The 16845-nt window shown below is 39.6% G+C and overlaps 1 protein-coding gene across 1 annotated transcript in view; it reads left to right on the top strand.

Moving 5' to 3' along the window:
- The window catches only part of LOC148879584 (secretory carrier-associated membrane protein 4-like), a 31783-nt gene that overhangs the window by 6208 nt on the left and 8730 nt on the right, over nucleotides 1-16845 (top strand). Inside the window, exons 2-9 of the mRNA XM_088961148.1 lie at nucleotides 4711-4821; nucleotides 4909-4971; nucleotides 5115-5148; nucleotides 5249-5371; nucleotides 6455-6517; nucleotides 6624-6717; nucleotides 7304-7349; nucleotides 7477-7544. Of these exons, the coding sequence (XP_088817274.1) occupies nucleotides 4711-4821; nucleotides 4909-4971; nucleotides 5115-5148; nucleotides 5249-5371; nucleotides 6455-6517; nucleotides 6624-6717; nucleotides 7304-7349; nucleotides 7477-7544 (602 nt within the window). The remainder of the gene's footprint in view (nucleotides 1-4710; nucleotides 4822-4908; nucleotides 4972-5114; nucleotides 5149-5248; nucleotides 5372-6454; nucleotides 6518-6623; nucleotides 6718-7303; nucleotides 7350-7476; nucleotides 7545-16845) is intronic.

Genomic DNA, 16845 nt, shown 5'->3' with positions numbered 1-16845 from the left:
CTTGGGGTGAAAATTAAGTGCTGTCCAAGGTACATCTTCATCAATAGGCTGAAGTGTTGGGGTTGGTAAGGGTCGTGTGGTCAACCAAACACGACCTACAATCCAAGGGACTCCAAATGTAATCAAGAGCAATCAAGGGCAGCCTACTGTTAGATGTTTTAGGTGTATGGAGTTGGGACATCGTTCCAATGAATGTCCTAAGAAAAGAATTGAATGGCAAACACATTTGGTGATGAAGTTATTGATGAACAACAAGATGATATAGGCCATGTTATGGACAAATGGCTGAAGCTACTGAAGCTAATGCTTTAGAGGAAGAAAACTTGGATGGGGACATTGAGGGTAAAGCTCTAGTGATGTGGCACTCCATGGTTGCACCTAAAGAATCACTACCAGGGGATTGGTTGACAAAGAATATCTTTGGAACACGTTTTACAACTGGTGGAGAGTTGTGTAACCTGATTATTGGCAGTGGGACTAGTGAGAATCTTGTTTCTCAAGAGATGGTGGATAAATTACAGCTCAAAACTATTCACCACCCCAACCATATCGTATTTTATGGTTCAACAAAGGGAATGAGGTAAGAGTTTTTTCTAAATACATTTGAAGAATCAGTATGGTGTGATGTTGTCTCAGTGGATGCATGCCATATTCTTTTGGGCCGCCCATGGAAATATGACCGTAAGACCATTCACCATGGGGACAAGAACACATACAACTTTATGAAAAACAATAAGAAGATAACTCTTAAACCAATGCAACTTGATTCATTTTCAAAGAGGGAAACCAAGCCAACCACTACTCCGTTCACCTCAAACAAATTGGCTCAAGAAGAAGGAAATTTGGATGTTGTTTATGTGCTGGTTGCAAAAGAAGCTAGCAAAGAAACACCTATTCTAGAGATGGTGAAGAAGCTACTTCATGAGTATGTTGATGTGATGCCTGAGGAATTACCCAATGGCCTTCCTCCCCTAAGAGATGTACAACATCATATAGATTTAGTGCCAGGAGCAGCATTGCCTAACTTGCCCCACTATAGAATGAGTCCTAAGGAGCATAGCTCCAAAGACAAGTAACAAAGTTGTTGAAGAAGGGGCTGATCTGTGAGAGCTTAAGCCCATGTGCTGTACCAGCTTTGCTCACACCAAAGAAAGATGGTAGTTGGCGTATGTGTGTTGACAATCGTGCCATTAACAAGATTACAGTTAAATGCAGGTTTCCCATATCTCACCTTGATGACATGTTAGACACATTGGGTGGCTCGCAAGTTTTTTCAAAGATAGATTTGAAGAGTGGGTACCATCAAATTTGTATCCGAGAGGGGGATGAGTGGAAGACTGCATTCAAGACTAAGATTGGTTATGCCATTTGGGTTGTCTAAGACCATTAATGGGGAAGTTTGTGGTAGTTTATTTTAATGACGTACTCATCCACAACAAAGATCATGACTATCACTTAGAACACTTGAGAGCAGTCCTACAAGTTTTGAGACAAAATTAGCTATATAAAAATTTGAAAAAGTGTAATTTTATTACAGATCGGTTGGTGCTTTTGGGGTATGTTGTTTCAGCCAAGGGGATTGAAGTGGACCAAGAAAAGGTTCAAGCTATTCAAGAGTGGCCAACACCAAGAACCTTAACCGGAATTCGTAGTTTCCATGGGCTAGCAACATTTTATTGCCGATTTATAAAGAATTTCAACACTATTGTGGCATCCACTATTGAATGCTTGAAAGGAGGTGAGTTTACTTGGACTCCTGCAATTGAGAAAAGCTTCCAAGAGCTAAAGATGAGGATGACCAAGGCTCTAGTACTAACTTCACACCTGATTTTAACAAGTTCTTTGAAGTTGAATGTGATGCATCCCATGTTGGGATTGGAGCTGTCCTTAGCCAAGAAGGCTGTTCAGTTGCTTACTTTAGTGAGAAACTCAATGATGCTAGAAGGAGGTATTCCATCTATGATGTTGAGTTTTATGCCATTGTATAGGCCTTGAAGTTTTGGAGGATTACCTTATCCAATGGGAGTTTGTGTTGTATTCAGACCATGAAGCATTGAAACAGCTTAACTCCCAACAGAAGATAAAGGGAAGACATGCTAAATGGGTTGATTTTCTACAAGTATACAACTTTGTTTTGAAGCATAAGGTTGGGCAACAAAACCAGGTAGCCGATGCACTTAGTTGGAGAGTTCACTTGGTGACCACAATGTCTACTAATGTTGTGGGATTCAACTCCATCAAAGACCAATACCAAGATGATCCTTATTTTGGTCTTGTTTGTATAAGCTATGCAGCAGGTGACAGGGATCTTTGAGGGCGTTACTCATTGCTGATTTGCATTGTAAGGGACATTTTGGTCACAAGAAGACACTTGAAATGGTCTCCAAAAGGTACTTTTGGCTAAGGCTACAAAAGGATGTGTTTTACTATGTTGATAGATGTCACAAGTGCCAAACATGTAAAGGGCAACATCAAAGTACAGGTTTGTATCTTCCCTTACCCATACCAGAAGCACTATGGACTGATATTACTATGGATTTGTGTTGGGGTTGTCAAGAACAACTAGGGGTAATGACTCTATTTTTGTTGTGGTTGATCGCTTCTCTAAAATGGCCCATTTCATTGGTTGCTAAAAGACTTTTGATGTTTCTCATGTAGCTAGCTTATTTTTCAAAAAAGTTGTTCGGTTGTGTGGATTGCCAAGATCTATCACATTAGATCGTGACACAAGATTCCTTAGCCACTTCTAGAGAACTTTATGGAAGCGTATGGGTACAACTCTACAATATAGTAGTACATTTCACTCACAAACAGATGGACAAATTGAAGTGGTTAACCGAAGCTTAGGCAACTTGTTGAGGAGCCTTATTGGAGATTACTTAAAGCAGTGAGGCCTTATCCTACCACAAGCTAAGTTTTCCTTCAATGATTCAGTTAATAGATCTACAGGGGAGACTCCTTTTGAGTGTATGGTTGGTCACCTAAAGGTATTGTTGATCTAGCTCCTATAATAGGGTTGCGGTGAGTGAGTGATGATGTCGAAGCTTTTGCTTAATCCATTCGAGCGGTTCAAGAGAATGTGTGATGGAAGCCGAAAGAAAGCAATCAAGATATAAAGAAGCTAAGGATAAGCATTGTCGGATGAAAGAGTTTCATGAGGGTGATCTAGTCATGGTTTATTTGTGGCCTGAGAGGTTTCCCGTTAGGACTTACCATAAGTTGAAGCAGAAAAAGATTGGTCCATGTGACAATTTGGTGACAATGCATGTGAAATTGAGCTAGTAGCTGATTTTTCCATTTCACCTATTTTTAATGTAGCGGGCCTTTGATTACCATGAGGATCTAAAACCAGCAACAAAGGTTGGGCAAAGACAAGCACAAAGGGTCAGTAGTTCTAATGAGTTTGAACAAGTAGAGGGTGTAGAAGATGTTCGAGTCACCAACACTTGAAATGGGGCCTATTTTAAGTTCTTGGTCAAGTGGAAAGGGAATCCATCAATTGAGGACTCTTTGATTAGTGAAGGGAGTTTATGAGGCTAGATGGAGAAATGTGCAAGGCTGCTAAAATTGTTGCTCGCAAGGGGTTGAGTTCTTTTTAACCTGGCGGGAATGATGAGGCAAAAAACGAAGAAGAAAAATAATGAAAGTTGTTTTTGGGTAGCTTTGTTGACAGTTTGGGACCAGGGGTATTCTCGTCATTTTATAAGTCAGATTATGGCAATCTAGTCAGGGGCAGTTGGGTGCATATCTGTTGGGTTTTGGTCTCTTGGGTCTTTTTGTAACAAAAATTATCTTTTGGGGGTCATTTGAAGTTAGTTTTGTTCTTAAGGAGTTGCTTGTGAGAGGGAAACATTCTAGGGGCTCGTGTAAATATTTTAACTGGCTTGTCCAGCAAGCCAGTGGGTCATATAAAAGAGAAGGGGGCTGTTTCTATAGGGGGTCTTTTTGGTTCTTTCTCTCTTGTTTGAGCTATAGCTCAGCCTCATCTAGGGTTTTCAAGTATTGGGAGCTTGGGTTTTGAGGACTCGACTCATTTCGGCACCTTCCAATCCCTCCATCGCTGCGCCTCTGCGTGGGAGGCCAGCTTGCTACCATTGTTACTGTAGCAGAACTGTTCCAGGAGGAGTTTTACTTCAGGTTCAGGTTTGAAATCCCTAAAAATCCAACTTGTTTGTTGTTTCAGCTCGGTATTTCTTGTGCTTATTGCTGTATACTTGAAATGTTGCATGTAATTTGTTTTTCTGTCCACATCATAGGTGTAGGTGGGATTCAATCCCAAGTCTCTGCTACGTCCAGCAGGAGACCTTACCAACCAGCTGGTTGGCACCTTGCGCAGAAAGAGTTATTCTTTTATGGAAGAAAGAGTTAGCTTTTCCAATAGGCAGAAAGAGATAGCTTTTCCAATAGGCAGAAAGAGTTATTCTCTGAAAATGAGTTACCTTTTGAAAAATTAGAAAACAGGATACTTACTTTTAGGGCTGCATACGTACATAAGGACCTATCAGTTGGTGTTGCAAGCATGCAATGCACCATGGTGTGGCATCCGAAATTTCTATCTTGGCTGCCGAGCTGGTAAACCGATTTATTGCATTGCTTCTCAGTCCATTTTATACTCTTACAGGTTTCAATTGTGCCTCATGGATAATGGGCTTCTCTATTATCTATTGATTTTTATTGCTCTTCTTGATGCCACTTTATGATCCCTTACAGAAAGGTGCTGCACCTGCTTCAAAGTCACGCCTTACTTCACTGATACCTGAATCCTTGGGTTTTGGCCACAAACATGATGCAACAGTGGATATACCACTAGATACAACAAATGTAAGAACATCAACTATAGATAATATATCTTCAAGTTACTCCTGGGAGAGCTAAGTTGTTTACAAGAAGGTAGTTTGATATTAACAGGATATCAAGAAAAGACAGAAAGAGATTGCAGCCTGGGAAGCAGATTTGAAAAGGAGGGAACAGGTTATCCTTGGCAAGCTAATCTTTTAAATGTTTGTTTGCAACTATACAGTTCTTTTAATAGAAATCACTCAAAATATGCTTTCTTTAGGATATATATTTTTTTTCAATCTGGTTCTCTTAACAATCTTGCTTGTCTATATTAGGACATAAAACGGAGAGAAGATGCTGTTGCCAGAGGTAGGATTTCAAGTTACACCCTAAGATGCTGTTATACACACGTACTTGCTTGATATTGCTGTTAGTAGTTAATGCATGCCTTTTGGTTTTATCAACACAGCTGGCGTTCCTACAGATGATAGAAACTGGCCCCCGTTCTTTCCTATTATTCATCATGACATAGCAAATGAAATACCAATTCATGCTCAAAGATTGCAGTATCTGGCTTTTGCAAGTTGGTTAGGTATGTAATGTAAATTTGTTCTGTCTTCTCATTGTTGAGGAAGTTATCTTTATTTCTGGAAACCTTTGGTTTGAAGTATTCACCCATCACCCTCTACACTTATCAAAGGACACTGATTAATTTTGGGTGAGTTTTGTTCTTGGAGACTTGCAATGCCTACTTGTTCCATATCTTGGTTGCTACTGGCACTAGAGGTTGTAATTTTTGCTTTAAGTAGCCACTTTAGTTTTCCTTCTGCCAAGTTAGAGCCCTTTTTCTCCAACCCAATGAACTGGAATATAAAGCCATAGCTGTGAAGCATTGACAAGGCGTGTTGTAATTTTTGCTTTAAGTAGCCATTTTAGTTTTCCTTCAGCCAAGTTAGACCTCCTTTTTCTCCAACCCAATGAACTGGAATATAAAGCCGTAGCTGTGAAGCATTGACAAGGCGCTCATGGAGGGTTGCCTTGCTTAAGCACTTAGGTATTTGTACATGGTGCTATAAACTATTTTTGGTATTCTATTTTTGAGATCTTAATAATAAAATAGACATTATAAACTAAATTAATAATTTTGTGGGTTTTTATACCAGTTTCTTTTTATTGTTTTCTTATTTGTTAGGAATTAGTTGACACACATGTTGGTGTCTGCTTTCTTGAACCCTTTGAAGACTTCAAAACCTAACTGATAGGCAAGGTTCAAAGTATCAATACACCCGATACGTATGAACATGTGTATCAGGCGAGTTATTTATTTATTTTAAATCTTTTAGCTTCATATTTTATAGGGGCTTATAATATTGTTATTTAACATTAAATGAACACCATTTTTTTTTTTCAAAAAGCCTTAAGATAGGTGTTTCAGTGACCTGTCAGAACGATACAATATGCCCAATGGATTACACCATAGGACAAAATAACTGCATGCTGTAACATGTTATCTGTTTTTTTTTTTTTTTTTAAATTTTGTTTCATGTTGACAAGTGATGCATCATTCATCTGAGTTTCTTAGGCAAAGGGGATCAATTATCTTGGGCTCATTTTCAGCCTCTGTAATATTTCTTCCATTTTTTGGGAGAAGTAATTGCTAATGGTTTTGTTGCAGGTATAGTTCTTTGTCTTGTCTTCAATGTTCTTGCAATTGTTGTCTGTTGGATTAAAGGCGGAGGTAAGTTCTTCTACTTGACAACTTGCACTTATTACATTTCAGATAGAACTATTTGTTAAACTGTGTTCAATTTGAAGTTTCTGAGATTAGGGTTTGCAATCTGCAGGTGTCAAAATCTTTTTCCTTGCAACAATCTATGCTCTGCTTGGATGTCCTCTTTCATATGTTTTGTGGTACAGGCCTCTATATCGTGCAATGAGGTAATTTTCCAATTAATCACACCCATATTTTCTGGATCCTTTTCTTATCAATGCCAGTTGATGTTATATACATCTGCAGAGCTAGTAAACTGTAAACCGTCACTTCTTGATAACCCATAGGTCCAGTACATTTTATTTTTAGGAGTTCCTTATAAGCTATTTTGATTTACCCATATACAGCAAGGAGATGGCTGGATACAGTATTGGATATGGAATTTGCACTCAAAATTCAAGTATCCGATATGATACGGCACCCTTGTAAGGTATCTGGGTATCATAGATTATCAGTAAGTTAGAACTTTCTCTGGTTGGTTGATCCCAAATTGTCAGAAGTCAGAACCTTCTAGTTTCAGAAGATGATGAGAATCTTGTGGGGCCAGTTCTTTCTAATGATAATACAGAATGGATGAGAAATCATATAATGTCATAGGGTTGGTTTTAACTTCTAGTAATTAATACAAAGAATGTTCTATATGTACGGAGAAATGGGAGACTCATCTGTATGACATATTGACATTTTCTGCGGTATGATATGGCTGGAATGAATCTAAGTTGTTCATGATCGCTATTTGTTTCTGATTTACAGGACAGATAGCGCCCTGAAGTTTAGTTGGTTTTTCCTATTCTATTTGGTGAGTTTTACATGTTCAACAACTAACTTAATACTTCTCTTCTACATGTTTATATATACATAATACATCCAATTAGTCATTTCCTTTCTAACAAGTTTTTTATGCTTATGTTGTGGGCATGGTGCAGCTCCATATTGGTTTTTGTATATTTGCTGCAATAGCCCCTCCAATTGTCTTCCATGGAAAATCATTAACGTAAGCTTTGTTAACATTCTTATCTCCTTTTCCTTTCTTCAACTTAATGGAAATTAAATATGGAGGTGGTCAATCACCACAACCTTCTAGTCTAGAATTGTCAATTTAAATATGCAACTGTTAGATATCAAGTGAAAAAACGGAAGATATTCTTGCAAAAATTTCCCATTATGAATAAATGATTAATGTGAAATGGCAAACATCTACTTGTGTATTTATAATAGTTACTTTTGTTGCGAGAAGCCATACACCTCTTACTTTATGATTTTTCTCATAATTGATTTCTCTTCTCTTATTCTCTCAATTTTCTCTTCTTATCTGATGAAGCTCAAGCAGCTTTAGATTAGTGAACTGCATGGAAAAGTGAAGGTGCTTGTTGATTTGTTGTAAGTTGCTTAGTTTTAGATGATTTTTGGAGAATAAATAGAAGACTGATTGCTGCCCAAGGAGTAGTCTTGGACTTTTCTTCCCAAAAGTGAGGGAGTTTTTTGGAGACTAGTTAGTCTTGATTGAAATGGATTTTAGGTATATTTGGAATTACTTTGCAAGTATATATATATATATATATATAGTGGGTGGTTTTGACTTTGTTGATTTTTGGGGCCCCGGGAGAGAGTGCATAGGTAATCTTGTTTCTACTAGTAGAGGCTTCTCTCCTGGGGTGCAGTCCAGATCGAACTTATAATTTGATTTCCTATCTTTTTTTTTTTGTTTTTTTTGTTATGATTTTGAAGGCTTTATGCTTTTTGTTTGTTATGGATCCTATTGGAAATGATTTTAAAGTAGGCATTAAGTGAGGGATGGCTACAAGCATGATTGTCAAGGCATCTAGGCAATGGGGTGCCTAGTCCTTCAGGCATTAAGAATTTATAAAATAAAAAAAACTGACACTTGGGTTGTTCCTTAGTTTTATATATACCATTCAGCATAAAGAATAGCGATTCTGTTTATTAAGAACATTAAATTACCTCTCAAAACATCATATCCGAAAGATAAAAAGTCTTAAATATGTTAGTTTCTTTATTTTGAAAGCCATTTTACATATACTACATTCAATATTTTCAAAAGATACCAATATAATTGTGTTAATAGAGCAATTTCGTATCAATTAGCAACTAAAGAAGGCTATGATTTTATATATAAGAAAATTTTAAGATAGAAGGTAAAAAAGAAAAGGAACAAGGGTAGAGAGAATAGAGAAAAAACAAAAAATAAGCAACCTTTTTGCTATTCTTTATTTCCTTTCCTCTTCTGATGAACCTTTGATCTTTTAAATTTCAATAGTAAAACTTCAAACAAAGTGTAAATAATATCTATATCTATCTATCTATCTATCTAGGTGCACACCTCCTCATGCACAGGGCTGCACTTTATATATATATATATATAATAGAATGTATTAACACATACATATTAATAAGATTTAGCACTATGAATGATATTCAGTTCTGTTGTCTAGGTGGGCGCCTTATTGCTACAAGTCAAGGTGTTTAGATGAAGTGTCCAACCAAGGTTGCCTAGTCACCTAGGTGGTGCCCTGACAACTATGGTTTCAAGTAGTGTTGGAGAGAATCCCAATGTTATTGGTAACCATTGTGAAACTCAATGATACAAAATACTTGGAGTGGGTGTAGTTTTTACAGATGCCCATTGGTGGAAGAGGTAAACTTGGTTATCTAACTAGCATAGTGAATGAGTCAGATCCTATAAATCCCACACATGTTGGCTGAGTTTAGGAGAACTACATGGTCATGACCTGGCTATGTAGTTCCATGCTTCCTCATATTAGTAGAAACTATTTGTGGATGAAATCAGCAAAAGAGATTTGGGTATTATGTTTGACTTAATTGGTTTTAATCAAGGAACTCGAAATAAAGGACTTTCATAAAATTTTATTTTTTTTGATAAGATAATTTGATTCTTCATAGGCACATTGAAGTTGCTAGGTCTAAACATGGCATTTTTATATCATAGAGAAAATATGTACTTGATTTAGACATAGAAAATGGAAGTTAAACTGGTAGAACATACTGATTGATTAGAACCACAAGTTGAGTGCCACGGATGGAAAGCCTATGAAGGATAGAGGGGTGTATCAGAGATTGGTTAATATATTCTTGTGTTTGTGCATGACTTGTGGTTAACATAGTCAGTCAATACACGTACCAAGTAGTATTCATCAAGGTGCTATTAGAAAGGATTTTGGCCTACCTGAAGAAACATATCAGAAAAGGTATATTATATGCCAATCATGGTCATATGAAAATAGAATATTTTATAGGTGTAGATTGGGCTAGTTCCATTTATGATCGGCCTTCTACCTTAAGCTATTTCACTTTAGTAGGTGGTAACTCGGTTTATTAGAAGAGTAAAAAGCAGTTTGTTTTAGTTTGTTCTAGTGCATAAGCAGAATCAAGGATGGCATATGGTGTGTCTGAGGTTTTGTCGGTTGATTCTTTATTTGGAGAGCTGGGGATGGCTTATGGGAAGCCATTGGTGCTATACTGTGATAATTAAGCTTTCAACAGTATTGCACAGATGTATCAACATTAGTGCAACAGAACACTTTTGACTTCTTTCCATGGGAGGCTTCGTGGAGAAAGTTGAGGGAGGTTTCGTGGAGAAAGAAAAATGGAGGTCAGCTTTGAGGATAGAGGCCAAAGAGTTTCTCTTCGAAGAGATACGGATCAAAGGAAGAATGGGTTTGAAAGTAAGAGAACAGAAGAGAGCCACGATCCTTGTGGAAGGCTCAGAAATGATTGAGTGGGTGAAAGAGTTTGTCTCTGATGCAGCTGCTAAAGGGAAGCAGAAATATCGGAAAGAAAATTTCTCGGGATCGGGTAGGAGGTATGTGCTGGAGAACAAGAAGAATGCAAAAGGTGCATTTATTTCTTTAACTGAATATTTCTCTAAAGGAAGGAAACAAATGATTTGTCTTCCTCAAGGGAAGAATGATCAAGGATGGAGAAGGATTGCTGGGACACTAACAAATTTTCTAAATAGAAGAAGAATGGAGAATAAAGAGAATATGAAAGTTGATGAAAGGGGACAACGACCAGAAACCAGAAGCCAGTTTTTGTGTAAAAAAGAGGATACAAACAAAAAGTTTGTTGCCGTGGCAAATAGTAGGAGGGACCCTTCATTGGTAGCAGAGGGGACAAAAGGAAAATGGGATAGAATGCTAGTGGTTGAAGTTGGAGGGGTGGTGACAGACTGGTGGAAAGTTGCAGAAATGTTGAAGGGCAAGATGGAGCTAAGAAGCACCTTTATTATGACCCTCTTGAAAACCAGGTAAATGTTAGAGCCCTGAGTATCCAAGATGATCTGGGAACCTTCTCGGTTTTTAAATGGTCATTTTCATCAAATTCAAAAGTGTTCTCAGTGGAAGATAATGTAATTGTTCGAGTGCTTGGGTTGCCATTCCATCTCTGGAATAAAAAAACAGCAAACTCAATTGCTTTGTTGTGTGGAGCTCGCCTTGATGGTGTTTTTTGGGGAGACCTGCGAAGTGCAGCCATTCTACTAGGTGGCGTAAAACCAGAAGATATACCAAGGAAGGTGAATGTAGCTGTGGAGGGTTTGTTCTTCCCAGTGTGGTTACTGTCCTCCATTGAAGCTACCCTGTGGAGAGAAGCAAGGTAGGAGGAAGACGAAGTGGTGGAGGAGCTGCAGCTACGTGGCAGTCTGAAAGTGGCTGTAAAAAAGAAACAAGGAGTTTTCACAAGAATGGAAGCACAACCTTTAGGCAGGCCAAAAGACTGAGATCAGGAAACCATTAGAAGTGTTAGACGTGTTACACAGGGCAACGGTGGGAAAACCAAAGTTTCTTTTGCTTAGGCAGTTGCTTGTGGACCTAAGCAATTTACCCCAGTGGAGAGAAATGGTCTGTGTGCAATACGGGAGGAGGGAGGTGATTCATCGGGTCAAGCATAGGTATTGGTAGCCTCAGGAATATGCACGGGGGTCCAACCAGCAAGCCTATCTCTAAATTGTAATTTTGGGCCTAGTAGGCCTGAAAAGTTAAGTGGGCTCTACTTAAAAGACCCAAGAGTGAGGGGGGTGCATGACAACTTAAAGGAGCACGCGACAAGGTTGGCTCCTCAGGTAGACAGCAAAATCTGTATACCATCGTCTTCCTCAAGCCCTTTCTCTCGTTCGAACAGTTCAGCGAAGGTCTTCAGCTTGTTACAGTGGAGACCCTCGAAGAAGATGCCGCATAAGGAACAAGAACGCCGTAACCCCAAGAGTGTGAAGAGAGTGAGGTTTTTGACTATGATTTGGAAAGATTGACAGATGATGAAGAACTTTCTGGTTTCGATTCAGATTTGGAAGAAACCATTAGCTTGGGAAGTATCGACCTCCAAAATCCAAGAGATATACTGGAAGAGGGTAGCCTAAACATTGAACTGTTATTCCTAGAGTAGGAGACGGATTCACAATATTCTGGTAATATCAAAACGCAAAGAAGAGTGAGCCTTAGCAGCGGAGAACAAATCTTTCCCAAACTGGGTATGCTATACAAAAGACAGGTGGAGTTGGGAACACTTAAAGAGGTAAGGCAAAGTGCATCCCGACCAATAAACGAGGCCATTCCATATGTGCAGTCTAGTCAGGACATCAGGCCAGAGAGACAGGAATCAGACTTGGAACCTTACCTAAGGGTTCATGCAGAGGGAAAGAGAAGTGAAGTTTCTATGATTGTAGAGGGTGAGGAAGTATTGGTTGTACCTAGTCCGCTTCCACGACCGAGTCTAGAAAAGGGGAAGGGCCTAGTCCTGACTCAAAGAATTGATACCCAACAGCCGGTCCACATGCAACCATCTATGCTAATTCCAAGTAAGTCTGTCCATTTGGTTTTAGATACTAACTTGGGTTCTCTGCTTGTAACAGATGTCCTGGAATCCCAACCAGACCAACCAACTGGTAGCAGGGAAGTGGCGTTTGATAATGATGGAGTCCGATCAGAGAAGGGAGTTGGGTTGTTAGAAAGGAAACAAGAGGAGTTAGAATGGAGTTGGGAGCAGATTTGTGCCCTATTGGAGGAATATAAACAAGAGGAGGAAATGATAGAGGTGGCTCCAAAAAACCCTGAATCAGAGGCAAGAACCAATAGATTGAGGCAGGAATAAGGAAATAAAGGGCAGAATAGGAAGTCAGTGGGAAATAAGGGTAGGAAAAAAAAGAAAAAGTCTGAAGTAGAGAGACTAATAATGGACATTGAAGGGGATTTCGAGTTCAGTGGCAGAGGGGAAAGAAAGAAGGGTTCTAAATGAAGGAAAACTATATTGGAGGGCTAAATTCTTGAAAGGTAATGAAGATAATAAGTTGGAATGTAAGGGGTTTGGGTAGTGCCAGAAAAAGGAGATCGATTTAGGAGCTACTTAGGAGAGAAAGACCTGATATTGTGATGTTGCAGGAGACAAAATTAGTTGAACTGGATAGAAGGTGGGTCAGGGAGATCTGGAAAATAAGAGGGGTAAGATGGTGCTCAGCTCCGTCGTGGGGAGCCTCAGGGGGAATAATAACTTTGTGGAGGGAGGACTTCGTAAACCAGTAGAGGAGCTAATAGGAAACTTCACTGTATCCCTAAGAATCAGAATGGTGGAAGATGGATTTATTTGGGTGCTAACAAATGTGTATGGTCCAAATAATCACAGAGAGAGGAATGAGTTATGGGAGGAGCTTCATGGAATTCAAGGTTTGTGGGAAGGTCCTTGGTGTTTTGGGGGGGATTTTAATGCAATAAAATTCACAAATGAGTCAAATAATCCTAGGCAGGCCATTACAACTAGTATGAGGAAGTTCAATGACTTCATAAATTCCTGTAAGTTACGTGAGCTTCCTTTACTATAGGCTACCTACACTTGGTCCAACTTCCAAGAAAACCCAACATGCTCAAAGCTTGATAGATTCCTATTTAATGAGGGTTGGGAGAACCACTGGAGAGGTTTGGTGGCTAAGGCCCTACCTAGGATAACCTTTGATCACTACCCTATAGAAGTAGGACAAGAACCTCTTGGTGATGGACCTAGACCATTCAGGTTTGAAAATATGTGGCTGACACACCCGGACTTCTTGCCTAAGGTTAAGGAATGGTGGAGTGAAGAGATGAGAGAAGTGAAATGGGATGGGGTTAGATTCCACAAAAAATTAAAAAGGTTGAGAGGCAAAATAAAAGAATGGAATTAGGATCAGTTTGGAAGAGTGGATGAGGTAAAAGCTAGATTATTGGTTCAGATTGAGGAGTTAGATGCAAAAGAATCCCAAGGGATGATGGATGAGAAAGACAGAGAAATGAGGAGGAAACTGAAAAAGGAGTTAGAGGAGACTTTGTTGAGGGAGTAGATCTCTTGGAGACAAAAAGCCATACATAAGTGGATCAAGGAAGGGGATGGGAATACCAAATTCTTTCATGCTTTGGCTAATGGGAGAAGGAGGAAAAATTTGATACTAAAGCTTAAGGTTGATGGTGTGGAGATAACCTCTCAAGAGGAGATTGCTAGTAGGATTGTGGATCACTTCAAATCCATCTTTCAAAGACCCTTAGAGAATCGGTTAATAGTAGGGGAGGAGAATTGGCCCACTTTGAACCAAACAGATAAGGGATGGCTGGAGTGAATGATTGAGGAAGAGGGAATTAAACAAGCTGTTTTTTCTATGGATAGGGCTAAGGCACCGGGTCCTGACGGATTTACAATGGCATTTTATCAGGATTGTTTGGACAGTCAAAGAAGACTTAATTGGAGTATTTAGAGAATTTGAGGATAAACATTTTGTGAGTCCTGGAATCAATGCCACCTTTATAGCCTTAATTCTCAAAAAGAATGATGCCAGACACCCCAAAGATTTTTGGCCAATTAGCCTAGTGACAAGCATCTATAAGATTCTGGCAAAAGTGCTCTCTAGGAGAATCAAAGCAGTTCTCCCCATTCTCGTTAGCCAAGCACAAGGAGCCTTTATACAGGATAGACAAATTACAGATCAGATCCTTATTGCAAACGAGAGTGTAGAAGAGATAAGGAGATTGGGCAGGAAAGGATTTGTTTGCAAACTGGACTTGGAGAAAGCCTATGACTTAGTGGATTGGAGTTTCTTGTTGGAGATGTCAAGAAGACGTGGATTTGGGGATAAATGGTGTAATTGGATAAGATGATGCTTAAATTCTTGTCGTTATTCAGTGTTGGTGAATGGGGTGGTTAAGGACTTTTTTCCAGCCAATAGAGACTTAAGACAAGGGGATCCACTCTCCCCTTTCCTCTTTACACTTGTTGCTGATGTCTTTGGTAGGATGATTTCCAAAGCAGCTGAGGAGGGCCAAATGAAGGGATGGAGAATAGGGAGTAGAGGCATTCCAGTAACTCACCTTCAGTTTGCTGATGATATTGTTATTTTCTGTGAAGGGAATGAGTTGAGCAAAGTGGAGAACCTTAAGATTTTAATAAGTACTATTGAGAGGGTCTCCAATTTGAAGGTAAATTTTGATAAAAGTTGTGTGGCTGGAGTAAACTTGGAGAATAGGGAGATTGGATCCATTGCAAAATGCTTAGGTTGCAATATTTCTTCTTGGCCTTTGACATACTTAGGGCTACCCTTAGGAGCCAACCCTAAAGAAAATAGTTTATGGGCCCCTATTGTGGAGAAATTTGTTAAGTGCTTGGCGGCTTGGAAAAAGAATTACATTTCAATAGGGGGTAGGGTGACTTTAATTAAGGCTACAGTTGCCAACCTTCCAACTTACTTCCTTTCAGTGTTCAGGATTCTTCCAAGGGAGGCTAAGAAATTGGAGAAGAGAATGAGGGACTTTCTATGGGAACCAGGAGAAGTGAAAAAGGATCACTTGATCAGATGGGAGATAGTTAACAAACCAAAGGAAGAAGGGGGTTTAGGGATAGGGAACTTAGTGCTGAAGAATGTAGCCCTTCTAGGGAAGTGGCTATGGAGATGGCCCTAGGAGAGGGAGATTATGGCATGAGGTGGTGGCGAGCATTCATGGTTGTGTAGGAAATGGTTGGGATTCCGGTATATCTCGCCGAGCTACCCTTACTACACGTTGGAAGGCTATACATGGTTTTCTCCCTCGCTTCCTTAGATTCATCAAGTATGATGCTTGTTCTGGTAATGCTATTCTGTTCTGGGAGGATATTTGGGTGGGTACTCAACCCCTCAAAGATTGTTTCCCCTCGCTCTTCTCCCTTTCCATTCACAAACATGAGCCAATTGCAACTTTTCTCCCGAGCCCGTTAAACCCCTTATCATTAAATTGGGACTTTGGGTTTCGTAGAGGGTTAAGGGATGGTGAGTCGAGTTGTGTTATTGAGCTAATTCATTTACTAGAATCTGTTTGCTTGGACCCCACTTCTTCTGATCAAAGGGTTTGGACTCCTCTTCCAAAAGGTACTTTTACTTGCTCTTCTTTTCTAAAATCCCTCAGTTCTAACCCCATCTCCCAAGGATTCCCTGTCAAAGAAGTCTGGGCGCGACCTATTCCCTCAAAAATTGTTGTATTCTGCCGAGAAGTCTTTTATGGGAAAATCAATACTTTGGAAAACTTATAGAAAAAGAGACCCTTGCTTTGTCTTTCCCCAAATTGGTGTTTCTTGTGTAAGGCCGAGAATGAGGACTGTTTCCATTTGCTGATCTCCTGTTCCTTAGCTACAACTATATGGAGGTGGAGCCTTTGTTTATTTGGAGGTAGGTGGTCTATGCCTTCTGATTTAAGCTTGTTTTTGAACCCATCTGTCTTTGTTTGGCACACTAGAAGAGGTAAGGTCATGTGGAAATGTGTCACGGCATCCACTCTGTGGACTCTTTGGGAGGAAAGAAATGCAAGAATTTTCTTAGAGAAGGAAAGAGGGTTAGATGAAATGAAGGATTGTATCCTAACAAGAGCAATCCATTGGCTGAAAACTGTGGATATCTTTGATGGCTTCTCCTTTGATGACTTGTGGAGGAATTGGCTAGTAATAGCTAACACTTCAACAAAGAATGATAGAATTCTGTCAGAATGGGTTCCACCTTTGGAAGGTGTCATCAAGCTGAACTTTGATGGAAGCAGCCAAGGCAACCCCGTGCCTTCAGGTATAGGGGGTATCCTGAGAAATAAGGACAGCAACATAATTTCCCTATTCTTAGGACCGGTGGGAGTGGGGATTCCACAAGGGCAGAAATCCTTGCTGCAGTACAAGGAATTCAGATCGCCAACCAGCTTGAGGTGGAGCATCTCCTAGTTGAAGGGGACTCTCAGGTGGTAACAAGGTGGCTCCTAAACTTGGATACCACCATTTGGGGCTACAAAGATCTC

Source organism: Nelumbo lutea, chromosome 1, assembly GCF_056320005.1.
Source record: "Nelumbo lutea isolate HS-2025 chromosome 1, American lotus-T2T, whole genome shotgun sequence".
Classification (NCBI taxonomy): Eukaryota; Viridiplantae; Streptophyta; class Magnoliopsida; order Proteales; family Nelumbonaceae; genus Nelumbo; species Nelumbo lutea.
The sequence above is the reverse complement of the archived record's forward strand: the minus strand, read 5'-3'. Positions and strand labels throughout refer to the sequence as shown.